Source organism: Cynocephalus volans, chromosome 2 (genome assembly GCF_027409185.1).
Source record: "Cynocephalus volans isolate mCynVol1 chromosome 2, mCynVol1.pri, whole genome shotgun sequence".
Lineage (NCBI taxonomy): Eukaryota > Metazoa > Chordata > Mammalia > Dermoptera > Cynocephalidae > Cynocephalus > Cynocephalus volans.
The window spans coordinates 207,312,350-207,336,305 of NC_084461.1; the positions used below are offsets into that span (position 1 = coordinate 207,312,350).

Below are 23,956 nucleotides of genomic sequence, written 5' to 3' on the forward strand. Positions count from 1 at the left end.
ACTAAGACATACAGCAACAGCTCTTTTGCCATGATTGTCACCACCCCTCCCAGCAGAGTTGATCACCAGAGCCGGGCGCGTGAGAAAAACTCTCCTGTGTCAGCCCCACCCAGAACCCAAGCTCCACTCTCTAGGCGCCCTGGCCTCGCCCAACCCCCCATCCAACACCGCCCTTGTTGCCATGGTGATCCTCTGTGATCCGGATGCGTTCTGGAGTCTCCACTGGCAGCCCCGCCCAGACTCCGTGGAGGCTGTCGTTGCTATGGTGATCGCCCATGCAGACTGCTTGCGGGACTCTTTCCGCTGTCAGGCCCGCCCAAACGCCGCCTCCGCGTCAGGGATTTGTCAGACGCCCCGCAGGTCTCGCGTGGCCTCGTTGTCATGGTGATCGAGGCTGCGGGGCCGGCCAGAATAAGCTGCTCCAAGTCCCGTCTTCACAACCACCTCGGGTGAGTCCCCCACTCCCTCTGTCCGACCCCCGTGCGAGCACGTCCCCGAGGCCGGGGTCACGAGAGCGCTGCGTCTCCCGCCCACCTAACACCCCCATAACCGGAGCGCAGCCTACGACCCCGCCCCGGGTCCTCTTCATTCCCTGAGCACCCAACCTGGGCCTGTGCCGGTCTGTGCTGGTAGGAGAGCGGGGTCAGATGGGGGAAGACAAGTACAGGACTTGGTGGAGAGGCAGGGCTGGACAAGAAAGGAGATGGAGGACTGTCGAATAGGCTTAAGGGGCCAGATGCTGGGTGGGGTGGGGCTTTATTGGGAAAGGCCTGAAACCTAAAGACCCCGGCCCACCCAGAGCCTTCATCTCTTAGAGACTAGGAGCAGGGACCCCCCTCCCCACTCTACCACCACGACCTGGGCTGTGATCTGCAGCCTGGTGTCTGTCCAGTGCCTCACAACCCCGTGAGGGAAGCTCAGAGAAGGGGCCCCTCCTCTTAGACACCTGTCAGAGGGAGACCCAGGTCTTCTGACTGCCGGGCAGGGTGGGGCAGGCCAGTCCCCCACACCATACTGCCTGCAGACTGGGAGAGATGGCCTGACTTCCTGTGTCCAGAAGGCCTCTGCCCACTGTTCCTCATGAAGAGGGAGGCTTGAAGTTGGTCCTAGAGCTGAAGAAAATTTAGGCGGAGACTTGCAAGTAGTCTCCAGGGATTTGCACAGCTCCCTAACTCTCTTTCCCTTGGTTGGGTCCACAGGACTGTGGAAGGATGAGGTCCTCCCTGATGCCTTTGGGGCCCCCTGTGAGCCGGGACCGTGTCATCACCAGCTTCCCTAAGGTAGTCATCAGGCCAGTCTTTTTTATCTGCACTGCTCTCCTGACACTGTGGCCACATCCAGCTTTCCCCAATCTGTGCTTATCCCCAGAAATAAAGCAGGTGAATAGGGGAAGTCTGTCCCTTCCTGGATTTACCAGACTTCTCCTTGAGAAGCCAAGAGACTGGGCATTGACTTGCCCAAGGCAGGCCAGCAAGTTAATGGTGATGCCAAGCAGCAGTGTGGCCTGAGGTTATAAGGACACAAACTTTGCAGTCAGACAGTCCTGGGTGTGAATCCTGACTCTGTCATTAAGCTGTGGGACCATGGACAAATTACTCAACCTCTCAGAGCCACTGTTATATGAGAATAATTCCTCTTACATTGGGTGCCTGGCTCATGGTAAATGGGAGCTCCCTGGCAGTCGTGGTCACTGCTGTTCTTATAATTATTACTGTTATCAAAACAGCACTCCAATTTCTTGATCCCAAATCCAGGACTCTCTCCCCTTGCCATTCTTCAGTTTTTGCTGAAAATTCACAGCTGTCTTCCATCTCTATTAAAATCCGATATTAATTGCAGAAGAGAATGCAAATCAGAACAACCTCCACAGGAGGCAGTGGGACAATATTTACCAACATTGCAGATGCCCCTTCGCTCTGACTCAGCCATTCCATTTCTAGGAGTTTACTCTGCAAACATCCTGGCACGGATGTAAAATGTTCCCAAGGCCAGGCATTGCAGCAGTTAGTAAGAGAAGAAGGGCTGGTGGGTGAGCTTAGATGGTTAGAAAGCGATGTTATAACACCAAGGTCAAGGGTTTGGATCCCTGTACAGGCCAGCCGCCAAAAAAAATAGAGCAGAAAGTCAGACACAATGTAAATGTCCTCCTAGAGAGGACTGGTTAAACGGGTAATGCAACTTCCTGGCACAGCCCTGATGGACCTCTTCAGGTGCTGATGTGCAGTGGGAGCCCAAGGAAGTTGGTGAGTAAAAATGCAAGGAATGGAGCAGTGTGAGTGTGTGTAGCACACTCCTGCGGGTATAAAAAAAGGAGAAGGAGAAAAGCGATGTCAGTGTTTGTATATACATGCAGAAAATATTTCTGGAAGGATACATAAGACCTGCTACCAGTGGTTGCCTACATGTGACTTGGGACAGGCGTGGAGTGAGAAATCCCCTCCAGGGAATGGCCTTTTCTATCTTCTAGATTCTGTGCCCAGGCTGGTGAGGAGGAAGGAGGTGACTGTAAGCTCTGGGTATTCTGGGCCTACAGCCATTCCTTCTTCCCCCTTCTTTCCCTTCCTCCCTGAGTTCCTTCTCCACATGCCCACAGAGAAAGCCTTTGTGCCTGTACCTGTGGACAGTTCCCCCAAGTGTTCCATTGCAACAGAGGATCAGGCAATTGCTTTCCCTGCGGAGCTTGACAGTAGTAACCAGGGATGACGGGGACTGGTGTTTCATGAGCCAAAAGGAAGGGAAACGTGATTGTCACGGAACAGTCCAGGTCTCATGGGACGAAGAACTCCATTTACAGAGCAGTACAAGAAAGATCAGAGAGGTAGGGAGGATTGCCTGACTTCACACAGCTGGGCATGGTGGAGCTGGGATTTGACACTGCTGTGTCTGGCTTCAGACCTCCCTACCCCTAGGAGGCAGCCTGGGGCATGCATCATGTTTTCACAGAAATTGGGACTCTCCCCTTTCTACCTGCAGTAGTAGTCAGGTGTCACAAGCCTCTGCTGGCCAAGTTCATCCTGCAGGGCCACACCACTTCAGACCTGAGAAATTCATGGTCAGGTTGGGCTCGGTCCACAGAGTACTGCCTGGGCAAGTGTTTTAGTCCGTTTTGTGTTGCTATAACAGAAATACCTGAGACTGGGTAATTTATAAGGAAAAGAAGTTTATTTGGCTTACAATTCTGGGACAGCTGCATCTGGCACGGACCTCAGGCTGCTTCTACTCGTGGTGGAAAAGCAGCAGGCATCTGGTGGGTACAAGCAGATCACATGGCGAGAGGAAGCAAGAGAGAGAAGCAAGAGGTGCCAGGGTCCTATAAACAATAAGCTCTCGTGGGAACTAATAGAGCGAGAACTCACTCGTTACTCCCCCCACCCTCAGAGAGAACATTAATCCATTCATAAGGGATATGCCCCCATGACTCAATCAGTTTCCAACACTACCACATTGGAGATCAAATTTCCACATGAGTTTTGGAGGGGACAACACATCCAAACTCCATCAGCAAGTCCTTCCCTTTACTCCGTGTGCCTCAGTTTCCCTATCTCTAAAAGCAGCTCACATTTCCTACCCTGTGGACTTCCTTACCATACTTCTCCAGTCGGTCCAAAATGGTGAGATTTCTCTAATGACCACTGTGTCCTGGCTAGCCCCCAGCTTGAAGCTGTCATGGAAGTCAACAGGAAAAATCAGCCAGCTTTTCATGAGGGGGCTGATGCTCTTCCGCACAAATGTGGACCACTGCTCTAAGCTGTTCCCCTGCATCACTCAGTTACTCCTCCAGTGACCACATGAAAAGGTGCTATTATGAGCATCCCCACTTTACAGGTGAGGAGCCAGGGCTCAGTAAGGTTTTACAACTTGCCCTTTGCAAAGCTCTGTCCACCATCCCTGCTGCCTCAATCACAGCTGGAGCTGAGAGGGCAGGTGGGCCAGGCCAGAGCCCACATCAGTGCCCGAAAACCCAGAAGAGACACGAGGTCTGGGGGGAGGGAGTTGTGGACCCAAGCTTTGCTTGGAGCGTCAGAGCTGGTGGCTAGGGGGACCATTACCATACACAGGAGAGTACACCAGCAGCCTCCAACAGTGCCCTGCTCCCCATGTCCTAGCCATGTTCCATACTTCTTAGCCTTGGCCAATCCAGTGGCAAAAAATAATGGTCATCTTTAGTTTGTTTAATATCATTTTTTTCTAGTTACAAAACAACTGAGGATTTAACATGTGTCATCACATCTTAATAGCCATGAACATTTATATGTATGCATATTTTTAAAACAAATCCATAGAAGGTATGGGAGGATCTTGGAGCCAAAAGGGGCCTCACAGCCCATGCTACATTGCACCGTGAAAGAGCTGAGGCCCATAGAAGGCAGAAGCCTGTCACATGCATGCAGCACAGGGACAGCCACCCCAGTTGAAACCCAGCTCTCCGAGTCCTTACCTGGACTCTAGTCTGACCTGACCACCACCACTCCTCTGTCTCACAAGACCCTACAGCCTTGAGGCTGAGGAGATAGAGGACAGACCCAGTAGAGGGGTCAGATCAGGGTAAGCTAATGAGGCTGCCAGCCGCGAGGCTCAGAAGGGAGGGAATGCTGGGAAGGAAGTCACCATCTCCCTGCTTGGCTCGGATGATGGAACTGCAGCTTTGCAGGATGATGTGTCCATCTGTCTGTCTGTCTCTTTGCAGTGGTACACACCTGACGCCTGCCTGCAGTTCAAGGAGCATTTCCACGGGCAGGTCAGCGCAGCCTGCCAGCACAGGACCACGGGCACTGTGGGGTGAGCCCGTGGGGTACAGGATGTGGGGGGAAGGAATGCATGCGTGAATCAATGTGTGAATGAAAGAATGAACAAAAGAAACATGTACACAGAGCAGGCTGGTGCAGCCCAGTTCAGGCCTGAAGATGATTGGAGTTTTTATCTGGCTTTACTTGCCACACCTCTACCATATGGAACAATTTCCCTTTTCCTCAGTAAATCATGCAGGTGATTTTTCAGCCTGAGGTCCCAGCACATGTCTGTTCCCCTGTCTGAATTGTCTTTCCTCATCCCCTCGATTCCCCTTTTCCCCTGGGTCTCAGTGTGTCAGGTCCTTTGAGAGCCTCCTCTGACCCCATGAGTCCCAAGATCTTATGGAATTGTGGCTTTGCCCGTCTGGATGCCTCAATAGACCAAGCCCGAGACGACGAGGCTGTGTCTGTCCTGTTCCTTCCTCGGCAGCACCTGCCATCACTGGCACAGGGACGTGCAACAGTCATTCCTTCTTTTAACAAACAGGTACAAGGGCCTGCTTTTGCCCCTCATCCCGAGGAGCTCACGGTCTGCTCAGGGAATTGGCTGAGCTCACAGTGTCACACACGTTTGGCGAGGCCCACAAGAGAGCCCAGCTTGGAGGTTTCCAAGGCCACACAAAGTGAGGCACAGCTCAGGTCAGAATGGCCAAAGCAGCTGTGGGATGAGAGTAATGGCATCAGCTGGGGAATTCTGGTTCCATATCAGGTGCTTCATGCAGATTATCTCCCTGGCCCCTCACAGCAGTGCTGGAGGTGGGGAAACTGAGGCACAGAGGGTGCCCACCACAAGACCTCGGCAGTACTTTTACTTCTTCATCTGTGAAGTGGAATCGGGGCCAGCCTCTTCCAGGATGAGAGGGCTGCCTGGGAGCAGGGTAGACACAGCTCCTGTCCTTATGGACGTGGCGAGGAAAACCACAGGCCGGGTCACCAGGTGACACAGGCAGAGGAGGTGCCTGTCAGATGTTTACTTGGGTTAGTTGCTTTGACTGTTGAGCTCCTTTGGGATGAGCTGCAGAAAGTTTTGACAGATGCCAGAAATACTGCTGCACAGAGTGCAGGACACATACAGAGAGTGAGGGTGGCTGCTGCTCTCAGGGAGCAGTGTTCCAGAGAGCCCTGTAACCTCAGAGCCAATTTGCCTCAAGCCATAGCCCAGATGTGCTCTTTGGCCTGTCTGACCCTTACATATACCCAAGTGAGTTAGCAGGTGACAGTGGTGTCCTAGTCAGGGAGTGCCTACTTGCAAGAAGCCGGAGCCCACACAGGCACACAGCCCCTGGGGTGCATGGGAGGGTGCAGGGGCTGTCTGCTCCTTGTGCAGGTGTCTCCCTGTGAAGGGGCCCCATGTCCACACCCTCGGCACGGCTCCCCCACAGCTTGGATGTACCCACGGCTCTTGGTTACCACAGCCCCACCTTGGGCTCTTGCACGTGCCCCTCAGCCATGACCCAGCCTCTCATTGTGCCCATTTCTAATTCTCAAGATAGCAACTTTGGCCAAGTGCAGTCAGGGGTGCAGCCCCAGAGGCAATAGAGTCCCCAGAGCAAACATGGGCTCTCCCGCCCTCCCCTCTGAGGGCCTGGGAGGGGGAACAGGGTGTCTCAGCAGGGGGACCATCCTGCATCTGGGATCGAGGTGAGGCTTGCCAGCAGAGAGCACAGGGAAGAAAGGTTGTGTGTCTGAAGACACTCTGGAAACCGTGCTGGAGAGCAACACGGACTTATTTCTCACAGGCTCAGATTCTCCAAGGTGGTTGTCGTTGGCGATCTCTACGTGGGGAAGACAAGCCTCATCCACAGGTACATCCTACCAGCCCCTTCAGGCCAGGCCCCATCGGCCATACCTCCCAGCACCAGCTTGTTGTCCCTTAGCCTGAGAGGCCCAGACAACATTGTCATAGTGGGAACTGTGTGGCTGCTGGGAACCACACTGCCTTGGCCTGGTGGGCACCAGATGAGAGGGGGTGCAAGAAATCAGGGAGACAGTGAGGTCGGGCAGACAGCGCAGCCAGGAGTCCGGCGTTTGTCACTATCTTCTGGGGCTGTAGACTCGCCCCTCCACTGCCCTCCCTGCAATGGACACTCCATTCCTCCTTCACTCTTTCTAACTTGCAGTGCTTGCCTTCTGAGCCACTGCAGCCTTTCTTCCCCCACATCATTCTTACTGGCTGCTTTGTCCTTCTGGGGCCTCGTGGACTGTCATTTCCCTATTGATTCCCTATTGGTGGACTTTATTATAGAGGGTTAGAAACCTTGATTCTCATTTGATCCTTAGATAGGGTTTTTAGCTAAAAAACTTATGGGACAAAAGTCCTTAGCTAGGAGCTAAGAGCCTACAGACAGGGGGCAAGAGCCCATCAAATCAACTCTAATCACTGTTTAGGTAAGGGATTGTACACACTGATTGTTAATATAATGGGTTCGTTGACAGATTTTGTAAGAAGGAGACTTACACAGGACTAAAGCCTTTAACGTGGACAAGAGTACTGAAGCAGAACAGGGACTGTTCTGAAGGCAATCCCCCTTAATACAGCAAAACTTAAATGATGGGAAAATACGTGAGTTAAGATTTCCAAGGACGTTCTGCTAGATTAGTTAGTACATGGGGGTCATTTCACATCTTGCTTTAAGCTGTTTCTTTGAGTTTCTTAAGAAGTCAGGCACTTTAATGATTATCTTATTGTTTCTTTTGCATGTCACATAGCTTAGATTTATGACTCTTTTGATGGTATATTGTTTAAACTATTTTAAGCCGTGCATGCTTGGATGAAGATTGTTACATAGCCAGTTTCTTTATGTTCTTACTATGATCGATTAACCATCTATTCTTTTTCTGTAATTTCCTTGTCTTTACAGTAAAAACTGAAGCAAAACCTGACTCGGGGATGTACCCAGTTTCTCCTTCTAACAGCGGAGTTGCTGAGGTGCAGTTGCTTCGGGCTTCTCATTGCATTCATGTTGCTTTGAGTAATCTCTTTTCTGTCCCCATTACACAGCAAGAAGTGTAACACTTTATCTGCCTCCAGACTCCCATTGTTACGAGTGGAGCTTCCATGCTCATTTCGGTGCAGGCACCTCTCTGATGACTTCCTCTCCCCTGCCGCAGGTTCTGCAAGAATGTTTTCAACCATGACTACAAGGCCACCATTGGGGTGGACTTTGAAATCGAGCGCTTTGAGATCGCTGGGATTCCCTACAGCCTCCAGATGTAAGTCGCTGTTGGGGCACACTGGTTTCCGAGGCTCATGGGTGGGCTCCCTGGAGACATCTGGGGAAGGCCTTGGCCAGCTCCTGCTCCCCTGTGTCCCATGGCACTCAGTGAGGCACCAGCTGGACAAGCAGGACCTGGGGTGGTTATGTGAAGCCAGTGGGCTTCCTGGCTCCCGGAGTACACAGATGCTCCTTCAGTCCCAACAGTTGTCTCATGTTGGTCATCGGATCTGGGGAAGGTCCTCACAGCCTGACCTACCCACCCCCTACCCCTCCCCTGATGGCCTGCTGCTCTCAGGCTCCGGCTCCTCTCCCCTACCTGCACCTCCTGTGATCTGTCACTTCAGCAAGTTACCTATAAAATGGGACCAAATCCAGTCCCTGTGTGCCAGACTCAGGGAAGAGGGCTGGGGTGGAGGCCACACCGTCACATCCCTTGCTCAGGCCTGACACACTCATCTTCCTCCTCACACCACTGCCCACACTCCTGCCACCTCACTTTCCTTCCACCTCTGTCTGTCTGTCTGTGTTCTTCCCTGCCAGACCCCAGGCCTCTGACTCTCCAGGGCCCACTAGCTTCAGCCCCTCCCTTCTGCTTTCCTTCAGAACAGCCCAGGGGCTCTCACCAGGGTCTAGCTTTTCTCTGGACCTCACTGTCTCTCTCCTCTGGCACCTGGAGGATTCTGCAGGCCTGCCCAGGCTCCAGTCCCCCTCACTGTCCTGCATGGCTGCTCCTGTACTCCCTTGCCTGCTGGCATTCACCAGGCCTCTGTGCTGCTCCCCTTCCCCTTTCTCTCTCCCTGGATTCATTCCTCAATCCTCCATGCCCTGCCTGGGCTGAGCCTGCAGATCCTGTGGACATCAGCTCCTAATTCCTTCTTTAAGAATTTCCACAGCCCCAGTGCAGTCCTGGAGCCAGATGATACCCAACCTTGCCCAAGGGGGAGTACAGGGTCAGCTGAGAGCAAAAGAGGCTGTGTAAATGCAGGGCTGTGGGACTGAGGGATCTGGAGAGCTGAGAAGAGCAAAGAGCTGGTGGGAGAAGGTCAGGTGGAGCTGTGAGAGAGTGGCCTATGGCTGGGCCCACCGTTGTGGCCACAGGCCGTATCTAATTAGATGGCCCAGGACAAAACATGGCACTGTCCTGTCTCAGTCTCTCGTTGTCTTATGTGGAGGCCATTGCCACCACCCAAGTGGCCCCATCTCCAGGCTATCACCCCTAGCACTCCCCTTCAGAGTCATCAGAAATGAAAGAAAATATGAATGAATTAGTGAAAGAATGAAGCCAAAAAATGAATCATGCTGGATAATATGGAAAAACAGACCATTGTCTACTTTTCAGTTTACAGAGAAAAGTTAAATTTTAATCTGTTGACTTTTAAGAGGGATGGATTGGGGATGGATTTTCAGACTTAGCACTGCATACTGACAACTGCCTTCTTCTAAAGTAGGGCAAGTAGATCTCAGAATGTGCACCTTCTGCACTTCTATGCTATTCCCATGGCAGACATCACTAATCAATTGTTGCATTCTTTTCCATGGACCCAGGGCTCAGCTTCTAAGTCCTTCTCAACATGGTGCTCCAGAGAGCCAGAGCTAATTGATCAGTGTGGCCCAGGAGATGCAAACCATGTCCCTGTTAGGCACCTCCACCCTGGACTGCAGTGTGGAAGGCAAAGCAATGCCCCATTTACACGTGAGCAAGTGGCACGGCCACTGTTGGAGGCCCAGCCTGGAGCCCTAGAGCCATTCAAAAGGCTTCTTCTACAGGGGGACTTCCGCACCTTCCAAGTAGGCCACATCATGGAGCATATGCCCCTTTTTAATGTCATTATCAGAAGGGACTGAGCTGTAACTACACTCACCTGGGGAGTAGAGCCACTAATGCCATGCCCCTCCCCCATAGGCATAGTGAATCCTATGAGAATATTTCCCCTGGAGTGCCCCAGGAAGGGACCATAAGGAGCAGGAGCAGGGATAGCAGGCTCACAACAGGCACATCCTGAAGCCCACATGGCTGGCCCTCAGTCTCCCACCCATGGTCCCACTAGCCTTTCAGCTCAGAGCACTGTGATTGCTTAACCTGCCACCACTGTTTCCCTTTCTCTCTCTCCCACCTCACAGCTGGGACACAGCCGGTCAGGAGAAGTTCAAGTGCATTGCATCTGCCTACTACCGGGGTGCCCAGGGTGAGCAGCCATGCAGTGGCGGGTTCTCAGTCCCATGTTCAACAGTGGGAAGCCCAGGTCCTCTGTGCAGGCACCAGTTTTCTGTCCTCCAAGAACCACGGGGAAAACATCCAAGCCAGTGCTTCAGAACAGGGAAGCTGCCTTCAAACCAGGGCCCTGGCTGCCTTTGGCAATCATACCCTTTAGCATCTGTGGTGTTGGGTACTGGCTTTAAGTCTAGGCCCCCATTTTTAGCTAGAATGATGCTCAGAGAGGGAAGTGCTTGTCCAGAGGCCCCAGAAAAGAAGGGCAGCATCAGACTCCAGGAGGAGGTGGGGAGAGGCTTGTCCTGTCTTAGCAAGAGGGGGCAAGGCCAACGATGAGGAGTGAAAAGTGGACCGCAGGAGGACTGGCAGGTCCCAGGTGGGGGCCAGCAGGGCTCAGTGCCCTCCGCCTCCATGGCCAAGGATGGCTGGGGCCCTGAGAGGACGCACAGTCAGCAGGAGGCAGCAGCATAAGCTCCCCTGCTGACCCCACCTTCCCAGGAAGAAGACAGAAATGGATTTCAGTGGGAGACATGAAAGAGTTGTCAAAAGTATCCAAACCCAGACTCAAATTATGAGGCGCAGTTATGTCTGCTCAGTAGTGGTGAGGAAATCACAATATTTTCATTAAGATTTGATAGAAGCAAAAACAGAAAACAACCACAGGTGCCTTGGTCATGGGTTAGAGCTCCAGCTCTGCCACGCTGCTGTGGCCTCCTGCACCCTTCACCTCTCTGGGCCTCTCTCTTCTGGAGGGGATGCCACCCCCTGGGGATTAGAAGTGTGAGGCACCCAGCATACTGCTGCAAGCCCCAGCTGCGCCACCATCATCCCACCATCTGTTTCCTCCTTCCTTTCCCCTCTGCCTCAGCAGGGGACCACGGCTCTCCTGATCCTTCAGCCAAGGTGCAGAGGAAGCCCCTCTCCAGCTCTGCTCACACCTCCAGGGAGGACATTGTCTGGAATGTCCTCCATGTGGGGCTCCCCTCAGGACCCCAATGGAGTCCCAGCCACCCTTGATACCATGGGACCAGGGTGAGGCCAGTGACAAGAGGAGCTGAAGGCAGAGGCTACATCTCCCTGTTTTCTGCCCATCCAGTTTCCCAGATGTTGTTTCCCTAAAGCTGGTTGTCACTAATTGTCATAAATGCTAAATGCCATAGCTGCCATTGGTTGAAAGTCTGCCCTGTGCCAGGCCCTGGACTAAGAACTTTTTAAAATAGATGCTCTTGTGTAATCCTCACAGTAACCCTGAGAGCTGGAGATATCACTCTCACCCTTTTACAGATGGGAAAACTGAGGCTCTCAGCAGTTAAGGCACTCACCTGAGCTCCCTTAGCCGCAAGTGGCAGAGGGCCTCTGACACCAAAACCCACATGCTCCATGCCCGCCTTGCCCTGCCTGCCTGGATTCCACCCTGAGGTTGGGCTGCTGGGTGCCAATCAGGGTGGGTGGTGGGAGGGTGGGTCCCGGGGGGCAGCCATGGACTGTCGCCTCCCAGCCTCCGTCATGGGGTCCAGGGATGAGTGCCTTGGGGGCCATCCTGGCAGTTCCTTGGAACTGGGCTCCTTTCCAGCTTCCCCCTGCGAAGTGTGGAGGCGCCCACAGGGAAGCGCCCACAGGGAGCCCCCTCTGTCACTCTGTGTTTGCCTCACCTGTCACTGATTGGTTATTGCTTTTCCCCTGTGTGTCCAGTGATCATCACGGCCTTCGACCTCACTGATGTGCAGACTCTGGAGCACACCAGGCAAGTCCCACACTGCAGCCTTTGGGGTCCCCCTGGGCTCAGGGAGCTTCCTGGAAGTGCTCACCAAATCTGGGCAAGTTGGCTGGGCCTGCAATGGTGGGTGTGAGTGACTGGGCTCACATGTCAGAACCAACTTCTCACAGGCTGCTTACTGTCTGTTTGCCTTATGACCCCTCAAGATCTGCCCCACGTGCTTCTGAAAGAGTTCAGCTCACAAGCGCGCGGCCAGCACAGCTGCACCACGGCATGTGCTTAGAAAGGCCCACGCTTGCTTTAATAATACGCTGCTGTCACCATCTCAAAAGTCCTAATGATTTTTGAATGAGGGGCCCCACGTGTTCACTTTGCCCTGAGCACTGAAAATTTTTATGGCCAGCCCTGTCTGAAGGGACATGAATTTGGCACTTGCTGTCTTGGGCATAAATCAGGACACCATGACCGATTCCAGGAGGCCATCTTGCTTCTGCAGGGAATCGTCCAGCTAATGGGCCAAGCCTCCTCACCATACCTTTGTTTGGAGCACTCATAGCCAGCACCTCCCAAACCCCATAAGGGAGGCAGGAGCGAGCGTTCCAGTTGATTACAGCGCAGGCTCACCCAGGCCTCACAGTGTGAGGGCAGAGCCAGGGCCAGAACGGGGACTTCATATCTCCCGACCTGATCTTGTGTGCCCACCCACCTTCTGTCCAGCCAAGGCCCTTCTGGCTGCAGGACCAGCATCCCAGTCAGCCAGCGTGGCCAAGGTGCCCTCCCTGCGGCTCCTGGCTTGGTGCTCCCAGCCCTGGGGAGGACCTGCGTCGGACCCCATCCCCTGGTCTTCCTCAGGCCCCTCTGGGTGGGCGGAGGGGTGGCATCTCTCAGCTTGTCTCCCCTCTGTGCTTTCCAGGCAGTGGCTGGAAGATGCACTGAGGGAGAATGAAGTAGGCTCCTGCTTCATCTTCCTCGTGGGGACCAAGAAGGACCTTCTGGTAAGCAGAGTGGAGCTGGAGGATTGGGTGGCCTCAGGAAGTGCCTCCACTTTCAGCCCAAGTTTGAGGAAAAGCAGGTGGCACTGCCTTGCCTACAGCTGGAACTCAAAGACCACAGGCGTTGGAGCTGAAAGTTAGGGGAGCTCAAGGTCCCTGTGCTGTATCCTAAGAGAGGGACAATTAGCACTCAGACTTGCCCAGGGACTTCTGGGTTGTCACCCATGGGCAGGCAGCATTCCCCACACTGAGCCCGCCCTACTTGCTCTGATGAGAGGGGGAGTGAGCATGGGGAGGGACACGGCACAGTGGGGAAGCAGGCAGCTGCCTATCCCCAGGAGGGCCAGGACGCTGGGTCAGCGAGGGCCACTTCTCCCAGTCAGGGGCGGCGTGTGAGCAGGCCGAGGCGGAGGCTGTGCACCTGGCCAACAAGATGCAGGCCGAGTACTGGTCGGTGTCAGCCAAGACGGGTGAGTGGGGCTCGGGGCTGTCGCGTGGTGGGGCCAGTTCCGCAGGGCTTGCCATGCTGCAGAGGTTCTCACCTTTCCTTCTGCGGCTCTGGCATGTGCTGGTGACTGGCAGCACCTTCCACTGCCTGAGAGGTGTTTCCTCATCTCTAGAATGAAACTGGGAGGTCTCCCTCACGGATGGGAGGAATAGTGACCCCTGGCCTCATGCCCTGATGGCATGTTCTACAATGCAACCCCCACATCCACCCGTGAGGCAGGTTCCATTTTTCTTCCTGTTAAGTCACTTCCAGGGCCGCAGGGGAAGAGGTAGCAAGGCCAGGATCCAAACACAGCCCTCACCTGTGACCACTACACCTTCCTCCCCCAACCTGTGGATGCTGGGTGTGTGGCACCACCTGGCACATAGATGGGTCCAGTAATAGGAGGCTCCCACCCCTTCCCGAATATTTTTGTGCACTGATTGTCACTCTCAGCCCCCAGTTCTCACCCACCTCCCTCTGCACCCTGTCAGCCCCCATCATATTGGGCCCCAGCCCTGGTCAAGATGCCCAACATCCCAGCCTCAGTCTCCTCGTCTGGGAAGTGGGGTGATGCTGTCCCTCTTGTTTTATTGGGGTTTTTTTGTTTGTTTTTTTGTTTGTTTGTTTTAAAAAGATGACCAGTAAAGGGATCTTAACCCTTGACTTGGTGTTGTCAGCACCACGCTCCCCCAAGTGAGCTACGAGCCGGGCTCTGGTTTTATTGTTAATGAAAAAACATGTTTTAAATTACTAATGCCATATATATTTAGTAAGGAAAAAATAAGAAAATGTAAAGTAGCAAAGAGCAAACTTGGAAAACACAGGGGTTGTGGGATGAGATGAAATAACAAGCAGTGCCTGGCACACAGTAGGCCCAAGAGGCTCTGGGCACTCAGGAATCGGGATCAGTAGTCCTTGCCCTGGGCAAAGGGGGGGACAGCAGACATCTGGCCAGGGACTGGGTGAGTGCTGATGGGCACCATGGGAAGTGGCACCACCTCCAGCCCAACACAGACACACTCCTGGCAGCACCTATGCCCAGTGCCCTCTGCTGGTTCTTCCCGAGAGTGTCCCTCGTGCCCTGTGAAAACTAACCCTCCTTTATCATAGTAACAGTTCACTGAAAGGTTGTTATGGGCCAAGCAGCACCGCCCTGTACAGTTGTGCAGGTTGTTATCTGCACAAGGGCTGTGTTTGTGTTGGGGGCTGGAACCTGGCCTACTCCCTGATGGACAGCCGCCTCCGCCTGGAGGAGGATGCACAGAGTCTGCTGTGGGGGCCACAACACATTAATCCTCACAGCCCCATTGGACAGGTAACAAAAGTTACAGGAGAGCAGGCACATGTTTGTCCTGAGCTCCGCATGTCCCAGCACCTGGCCCATCGCAGGTGCTCAGTAGCAGTTGACTGAAAGAGTAGATGCTGGGAAACGAAGGCTCAGAGGTTTGAGGGAGCAGCCTGGGCAGGCAGCTGGGGCAGGATGGGGGGCTGGAGCCAAGCGGAAAGCCAGGTGGGCGGTGAGGGGGTGCTGCCCTGATCACTGTGCTGCCCATGTGGTGGGTGGACAGGGCTGCGCCCTCCTGTGGTTACTATTACTATCAGGGGTGCTCTAGAAGGGCCATGTGCCAGCCTGGGGGTGGGCCACCCTGGCTCCTGCACCCAAACGTCTGCCGGCAACAGCAGAGGCGGCGGGGTCACAGCACTCTCATGGGCCCACAGGGGAGAACGTGAAGGCGTTCTTCAGCCGTGTAGCCGCCCTGGCATTCGAGCAGTCGGTGCTGCAGGACCTGGAGAGGAGGAGCAGTACCCGGCTCCAGGTCGGGAATGGAGACCTCATCCGTGCGTATGGGCAGGGCTGGGCGTATGGGAAGCAGGCTCAAAGGCTAAAATCTATGTCCTCCATCCTCCTGTCACCCGAGACCCTGCCATTTCCTTAATTTATCACCCTCTGTTGGCCTTCTTTGACTTCGTCTCTGGACTGTCAGCCCAGTCTCACACCTGCAGCCTCCCTGACCCCACCTACCAACTCAGACACCTTCCCTGGCCCTCCCTGTCCTCCCAACAGGCTTCCCATGGGCTGGGCTGGCATCCTGGGCTCTGCAGATGTGTCCTGGCCCCAGCTCTCCCAGTCTGCACCTTTGCCCACACTGTTCCACCGCCTGGACTGCCCCTCAGGCCTCTTGGCCTGTGCCAGGTCATCAGGTCTTGAATGTCTGGCCTAGGAGCTCAAGCTCATGGCTCTGGTTGTTGGAGGGGTGGGGATGGCCCCTGCCTAGTGTCAGCTGCAGGATGCTTGGTAGATGCAAAGTTACTTCTCCCCTCCTACAGGAATGGAAGGAAGTCCACCTGAGACCCCAGAGAACAGGAAGGCCTCCAGCCTGGGTTGCTGCTAGCTGGGGCCTGCATTAGAGTTCTCCACCCCTTACACGCACATGGGCAGAGGCTTCCGTGACTGTGGAGGGTGACATGGAGCCCAGGCTTTGCAGCTTGTCTGCCCTCAAGGTGTAGAGGTCTGTTCCCATCTCTCCACCTGCCAACTGTGCTGAGCCCCAGGGGCTCTTTGGTAGGTTGGGAGCCAGGAAGGACCCCCATGGGCTGCTCGGGGGCCCCACACTGCCCTGCCAGTGGGGCACTGCTGTGATCTCCTGGAAAGCCAGTTCTACCTGAAAAGTCATCAGATAGCCGCCCTTGGCCTTGAGAGGCTTCAGGACTGCAAACTTGGGACACTCCTTCCCCAGCCCACATCCCTCGCTCATGGCCTACATCAGAAGTTGACCCTGGCACTGTTTCCCAGCAATCCTGGATGTGGCCTCAAAATCCTCACCTAGTGTTCCAGGCAACCAGGACTTGTCAAGGTCGGCAGCTGAGGGAAAATCCACCTGCCATCCTCCCTGGGAGTTTTCTATTGACAACGGGACTTGCAGTTCTGGGCCTCAAAGCTCTAGGCCTCATTGTCTGCTGTCTCTCTGCTACAGACTTTCAGGGTCCCTGGGCAGCCCTGCCCCTCCCTGGAGGACAATGGACAAGAAGTCTCTCAGGCTCCCTCTGGCCAAGGGGCCCTCTCTGGTACCTCTGAGATCTTCAGAGTCCTGTGCTCCTGGTCAGTGGGCGAGGATTGACAGAACAAGCCCCTGGTGCCTCTCTGGCCCATCTGGATGACTCATTTCCCTGGCTGTGCTGAGAGAAGAAGACTCATAGTGCCCCTTGACACCTCACCACTTCATCCTTTGAGTGTGGCACTGCCCTGCTTGGTCACTCAAACTAGGCCAGAACCCACTGTTGCCTCCCCATCCATCTCTTCTGATCGCCTGCATGTCTCTTTGGACATTTGTCATGGTGTCCACACATCTTTGGAGGACTTTGGAGGCCCTCTGGAGTCTAGCACATTCTATCTCCACTGTTTCCTCCTGTACACCCATAGTAGGCAGGAACTCCCACACCTCCCTTGAGCTCTCTGCCCAGCATATCTGTCCACTGGGTCTTCCCCGACCCCTCCTCTCACTGCTCCTGTCCCCCTGGGTCTGTGCCCACTTATCCCCGACCACGTTGTGCCATAGGCAGGTGGATACGTGTGGCATCATCTGCTTCCCGTAGGTGTTGAGCGTCTGAGGGGCAGCGTTGTGGTCTGCACCACTGTCCTAGTGCCTGGCACGCTGCAGGTGCCCTGGGAATGTTTGACTCACAGCGATTACCAAATATCAGGGAGGAACGCTAGCCTCTTTTCTGTTCATTGCCCCTTCACCATATTTTTACCTCTCTTTTCTCATTTATAAAAAACACTTCTTTATATAAATGACTTCTAAAGGAATTGCATGCTTAGTGCAAAGCAAGACAGTGCAAAGTGGAAGCCCCTCCAGTTGGTCCACCACATTTGCTGGCTGTGTGTCATTTAACCAGAATGACCTCATGATGTACACACTGCCTGGCACCCAAATTCCTAATGATCTGCCACCGAGCCCCCTCACTGCCTGCACATGCCGAACCTCCTCAGTCCTTTAGAGCTGCCCGGTTTTCCTTCATATGGATGGCCCATGGTTCATTTGACCTGCCCTATACACAGGTCATCCAGTTTGTGTCCAACTTTTAGCTTTTACTGATGGTGCTGCAGTGGCCATCCTTGTACTTATTGCTTTGCATACTCAGGGTTCCCAAAAGAGGCCTGGCTGGGCCGTTCTCTGGGCTGTGGTCCACTAAACACAGCCTGGAGGGAAAGCAGGTAGCATTGGGTGTGCATTAGGGAGTACTGCGTTTGCTGGGTGCAACAGAAAGTGTCACAGGATGGGAGAGCCAGGATGTGCTGGCTGGACCCATGGCCCTCCCCTGCTCCTTCGGGCCCCTAGAGGTGTGTGTGTGTAGAGGGCACAATATGGTATCCTGCTGTCGCCAGCTCCAGAGCTAGAACTGCACTGTCCCATGCAGGCCTGCACCTCTGTAAATGGTCCTTTATTAAACTCTTCTTGTATTATAATGGTGTACCAGCTACGGGCTCCGGCTAACACAGCAATGGCCTCTCCAATTTCGATACTTGGCTTGGGAGGATGGGAGACTAAGCTCGCCAGGGAAATGCAAGGGGCTCGGTTGTTTCTCCCCAGTTGATAACAGCGTCTTCTCTGTCAGAGTTGCTTCAATGTGGTTCACACGCCCTCACTTTGACGTGACAAGTTAACAAAGACATGCTCCTCAAACATCTCACCCTTCGCAGTACATTTCTGGGGGGCAGAGACACTTTCTGTTGGTCTGGCCCTGCGGGCCCAGGCAAGCAGCCCCCTGCAGCCAAGGTCCAGAGAGTGACCACAGTGACCTCATCCAAGTGCTTGAGAAATATCTTTTCCCTCTTCCCTATTTCCCCTGTTCCTTCCCTGCTATCCACCCACTGTCTGTCCATCCTTCTGTTTGTCTGTCTCTTCTACTGGAGGCACCTTCCTGAAGCAGGTCCCCTCCTGTCACTTTCTTGCTCCCTGGGTCCTACAGGACTGACCCCATGCTCTCACCCTGGCATTCAAGTCTCCTCACTGCTCCCTTCCCCACCCCCACTGCAGGCCCCTGTGCTCCACCTTCACCCCTGGTCCCAATGCAGTCTTTGTAGGTGCCAGGCCCTCTGCCTGGGGTGCCCTGTCCCTTTTCTGTGCCAATAGCTCAGGCACCGTCACTCCAGGCTATTGCAGCATTTGTTACCCTTCGTATGATTGTCTGGGCCTGGGCTTTCTCCTCCACCCATCTGTGGGACCCCAAGGACCAGGGTAGTGACCTTGTCATCTCTGCTGACTCCCCAGCAACCCCTGGAGGAAGGACCCATAATAGGTGCTCAATAGAAGTGTGAAGAAGACAGGGAGGCGGGGAGGTTGCTCGAGCAAGACACACTCCCCCATACTGCACCCTGGCCCAAGATGCCCACCGGAGACCTGCTGGGGAACCACAGGCCAGAGACAGTTTTGAATACCTAGTTATTTTCATATTATAAAGAGAGGACAGTAGCTAAGAGAGCATGGAAGGGAAGCTGCTTTAATCACAGCAACCCTGTGGGCTGGGTGTCATGACCATCCTGTCCCCATCTAACAGGAGGAAAAATGGGACATGTCTGAGCACCTTCTCCTCTGCATTCCTGCTCCCTCCTCTGCCTCTGCCCCCACCCCAGCTTGGGGTCTGATCCCAGTGGGAATCCCACTCCAGGTGGCCTCGCCCTTGTGACTGTTTCTTACACACGTGTCCCCCAGGTCAGGTGGTCCCTGTCAATACTGGGACAACACTGGCCCTGCTGCCCAGTACTGGCCCAAAAAGGGGGTTATTTGCATGGCCCCACCACGCCCAGCCCTCCCCTAGCAGAGCCTTCCCATGTCACAGCCTGCTCCCTGCACCCCCACAGTGTTAGTCAGTCCTTCCCCAGCCCCCAGCCATGCAGTGACCAGAACAGGGATTCACTCAGCCTCCTTCAATCCTGTGCCCTGGGCGCCTGCCTGACTCACTCTCCCCTCAGCCCTGCTCAGACCCACTCTCTGGAGGTACACAGGGCATCTTAAGCCAGGGGAGTTAAGGTCACCTGCGATCTAGCTATCTGAACATAGAGGTGGACAGAGGATTGGTTAAATTCATACGTTCATTCATTTACTAATTCTCATTTGGTCACAAGTTCCACTTTCCTGGAGCCCCTTTCCAGCCTGGCCCCTGCATTCTCCCACTTACCCTCCCACAGCCCACTCAGCAGGTGCAGGTGCAAGCGTGGCCATTACACAGGTGAGCAGAGGCTGGCAAGGGGCGCAGGTGGGCCTGGGAGGCAGCACTGTCCAGCTCTTACAGCTTGGGCCCCTGGAGAGGCTTACAGGTAGAAAAGGAACTCCAGGCCTGTGGGAGACTTCAGAGGGGACATGGAAATCAAGGAGACCCATGGCAAGAATGAGAGAAGGCATGGGGAGTGGGCTTTCAGAAGAAGAAACACACAGCTCGGAGAGAGCCCCTCCTCTTCTGAGGGAGAAGAGGCTCCTGGAGACTGGGTGGGCCTTGTGTGCACCACCACCCAAGAAGCCCGCACCTTGGGCACCGTGTGAGGCAAGACACCCTCCCAGTAGCTCCCGGGGCTCCTCTGCCATCTGCTGTGGCCTCCCAATGTCATTTCCCATATGTCATGTCTTCCCCTGAGGGAAGTTGATGGGCGGACAGGAAGTGTGGTTGTCACACCACCTCCTTTCAGGCAGCGCAGATCCTTCCCAGCCTCCCCTCTCTCATCCAGACACCTCCCTGGCATTAAGGCCACCAGCCACCTGTCTGAGCCTGCACCCCAGGTGTGTGTGGGAGCAGGAGTGAGTGCATGGCTCCTGGCCCTGGCTGCTGTTGGCAGGCTCACCCACAGTCTTCTGAGACATACGGTGGGTGGTCTGGAAGGCAAAGCAGTCCCAGGCTTCCTCTTCCCTCACAGGTGGGTGGCACCCCTGGTCTGGGGGTGCTCCGGGCCTCTAATCGCTGGGAGGCGCAGTCTGGACCATCTCACTGGCCATACCTTCAGGAACAAGCCCATCTTGTTCTGGCCCCTTCACTCCCTGTGAAGACTGAAAACGGCAGCCAGGAGACTCCACTGGGACTCCCCCGGCTGCAGAGGCCTCATCAATAATTGATTCTGCAGAAGGCAAATGGAGGGATCGCTGAGGCGCTGGGAGGAAAGGCCCACACCCTCACTCATTCGAAACTCTTGGCCAGCAGCTCCAGCAAGAGCTCATTTCTCACTTGGCAAGGATGACTTCCAGAGACCCCTGCTCCCCATACTGGGCTGGGGGCTGGGCTAGAGAACAGCTGTATTGATGGCCCAGTTTCTAATCTTGCCCTCAGCTCCCTGGGGCTGACAGATAACAGATGACGGATGACAGATGATGGATGGGGGTCATGTGGCCACATCTGCTTGAAGGGAGCTCTCCACCAGCCTCTAGCCTCCAAAGCAGGTGGGGAGGGGGTGCAGACGGCAGGGAAGGAGCAAGAAAGGCCCAGGCTTAGTTGGCCTCAGGTAGGTCTTAGGGCAGAAAGCTCTGCCATCTTCATGATGCCACATCTGATAATCCTAATGGGCCAATGGTCCAGTGAACAGATTTGGGACTCGGACAGGATAATCTCAAGTCTAGGCCCCCACTTACTGCTAAGTGACTAGTGGGAGGAGGTCACTGCCTCTCTCTGAGCCCCTTTCCCTGACTTTCACTAGGATATTGGCTGTGAGGGTGGAAAGAAGTTACACCTATGGACCCCCAGCCCCAGGCTGGGCACCTCCTGAGGCCTGGGTGGATAGGAGCCCTGACGACTGTGCAACTTTCATGGGCAGGGCCGCTGCACCCACCCACACTGTGCCTTTGGGTGAATTAGAAAAAGACACCCATGCGGTTCCTCAAAAGGTGAAACACAGAACTGCCATATCACCCAGAAGTTCCATTCCTAGGTATATCCCCAAAAGAACTGAAAACGGGGACTCAAACAAGTACATTGTCTTTGTCAGTTTGGGCCACTATAACAAAGTACCATAGTCTAGGGGGTTTATAAAACCACAGAAATTTATTTCTCACAGTTCTGGAGGCTGGAAGCTCAAGATCAGGGTGCCAGCATGGTAGGGTTATGGTGAAGGAAGTGGCAGACTGCCGACTTCTCACTGTAACCTCAAGTGACAGAAACAGGGCTAGAGAGCTCACTGGAGTCTCTTTTATAAGGGCACTAATGCCATTCATGAGGGCTCTGCCCTCATGACATTTTTGCCTCCTAAAGGTCCTCCTGGAGTTTACTTTTGGGGTGATGCAAATATTTGGGAACTAGATAGAAGTGGAGGTTGCACATGGGAAGGTCTCAAAAGCCTCTAGATTGTTCACTTTAAATTGATTAATTTTATGTTATGTGAATTTCACCTCAATAAAGAAAAGCACCCTTCCTTGAGGCATTTTATATCCAACTGTTAAAAACTGCCATCATAAACTGATCTTGTTAGAACAAGACACCTTTTTATAATCACCGTCAACATTAGTATTCATACCTACTGGGTCTAAGCTGGGAACGGCACCCCCTTTGATGTGTGCCCTTGTGCAGTGCACATTCTGCCCAACTGTAGCTGGCAGCTCTGCTCAGTTCAGCCCCCAAAGATGGCAGGGGTGGCCAGTCCATTTTACAATGAACAAATAGACATTTGAGGGATAAGTCAGTCCCTCCCTGGTTGCACACTGGTGGGGCCTTCCAAGTTTGTGACCCAAACAACACAGACTCTGGAGCCAGAGACACGGGTCTCCATGACTGAAGGGCTGGGTGACCTAGGAACACGTCTTTGTCTGTGAAGTGGGCATGAGTCCCTGGTCTGTGGGAGGAATGAAGGACATGATAGGAAAATGCTTGTTCTTAGCCCTCAGTGAGCAAGACCAGCAGCTGCCCCACCCCAGGCTGGGGACCCAAGGGCTGGCTTAACTCATCCCCAGAGTTCTTTGTTTTTGTTTTTTAATATAACTATTCTATATGATACTACAATGGTGAACACATATCATTATACATCTGTCCAAACCAATGTATAATATTGAGTGGTATTGTATACAACTTTATTGAAATATAATTCAAACACCACACAGTTCACCAGTTTTAAATGTACAAGTAAATGGTTTTTAAGCATATTCACAAGGTTGTGCAACCATTACCACTATCTACTTCCAGAACACTTTTAAAACCCCCAAAAGATACCTCATACCCATTTGCAGTAACTCCTCAATCTCCCCTCTCCCCTGCCATAAGCAACCACCACCTACTTTATCTGTATGGATCTTCCCATTCGGGACATTTCATATAAATGGAATCATACAATGTGTGGCCTTTTGTGACTGCTTCTTTCATTTAGCATAATAGTTTCAAGGTTTATCTATATTGTAGCCCCTATTAGTAGAGTACTTCATTCCTATTTTAAAAAATTTTTTAATGCCTCTGATTGTTCACTCTAAATTGGTTAATTTTATTTTATTTTTTAGAACAGTTTAAGGTTCACAACCAAATTGAGTGGGAAGTACAGAGATTCTCTTATCTTTCCTGCCCCCACACATGCACAGCCTCTCCCACTATCAACTTCCCACACCAGAGTGGTACATTTGTTACAGCTGATGAACCTAAGTTAACTTAACTCACCCAAAATCCATAGTTTACCAGCCTTCACTCTCAGTGTCGTGCATTCAATGAGTTTGGACAAACGTGTAATGACATGTATCCACCATTATAATTCATATGGAATAGTTTCACTGCCCTCAGTATCCCCTGTGTTTCACATATTCATCCCTCCCTCCTTCCTAATCCCTGGCAACCAATGATCTTTACTGTTTCCATAGTTTTGCCTTTTCCAGAATGTCATATAGTTGGAATCACACAGTATGCAGCCTTTTCAGAGGGGCTTCTCTCACTTAGTAATATGCATTTAAGGTTCCTTCATGTCTTTTAAAGGCTTGATAGCTTATTTCTTTTCAGCTCTGAGTAATACTCCATTGTTCAGATGTACCACAGTTTATATCTTTTCATTCCTTTATATGGTCGAATAATGTTCCATCGTATTGGATATACCACATTCTATTTATCCTGGATGGAAATTTGGGTTGTTTCCATCCCCAGGGTTTTGAGGCATCAAAAGGTCTGTGTTCTCTCCAGCAGAAGGGGCTGTTCGGTTCCATCCTCTCCTTCCAGAAAAAGGAAAATTGAGGGAAAAAACATCACCAAACATCCCACTTCCCTGTTCGATTTTAGTTATGAGGTTTAAAAATATAACAACTACTGGGGATGATGGAAATGTTTGTTATTTAATTGTGATGGTGTCACAGTGTACACAGATGTCAAAACTCATCAAATCGCAACCTTTAAATATGCGCAGTTTATCATACTTCAATGATACCTCAATAAAGATATTTTCGTTATGAAGAATTCAGAAAAGCATAATGATGGAGAAAATAAATGTCACCCACTGCTTGGAAACAGCTGTGGAGCCCTTGGTGAAGCCTCCTCTGCCTGCTGGAGCTGTTGGAAGGCTCTCTGGGGCAGGGCTCGGGGCCCAACCAGCCTC

The 23,956-nt window shown here is 53.1% G+C and overlaps 1 protein-coding gene across 1 annotated transcript; it reads left to right on the forward strand.

The window, feature by feature from the left end:
- The first annotated feature begins 1,205 nt into the window (after nucleotides 1-1,205).
- On the forward strand, nucleotides 1,206-15,812 carry RAB36 (RAB36, member RAS oncogene family). Its single transcript, XM_063087988.1, has 10 exons — nucleotides 1,206-1,280; nucleotides 4,688-4,779; nucleotides 6,530-6,595; nucleotides 7,902-8,003; nucleotides 10,130-10,194; nucleotides 11,913-11,968; nucleotides 12,855-12,932; nucleotides 13,309-13,399; nucleotides 15,139-15,258; nucleotides 15,748-15,812. The coding sequence occupies exons 1-10, from the start codon at nucleotides 1,212-1,214 to the stop codon at nucleotides 15,810-15,812; spliced, it is 804 nt and encodes a 267-aa protein (XP_062944058.1). The 5' UTR covers nucleotides 1,206-1,211.
- Nucleotides 15,813-23,956: the final 8,144 nt, after the last annotated feature.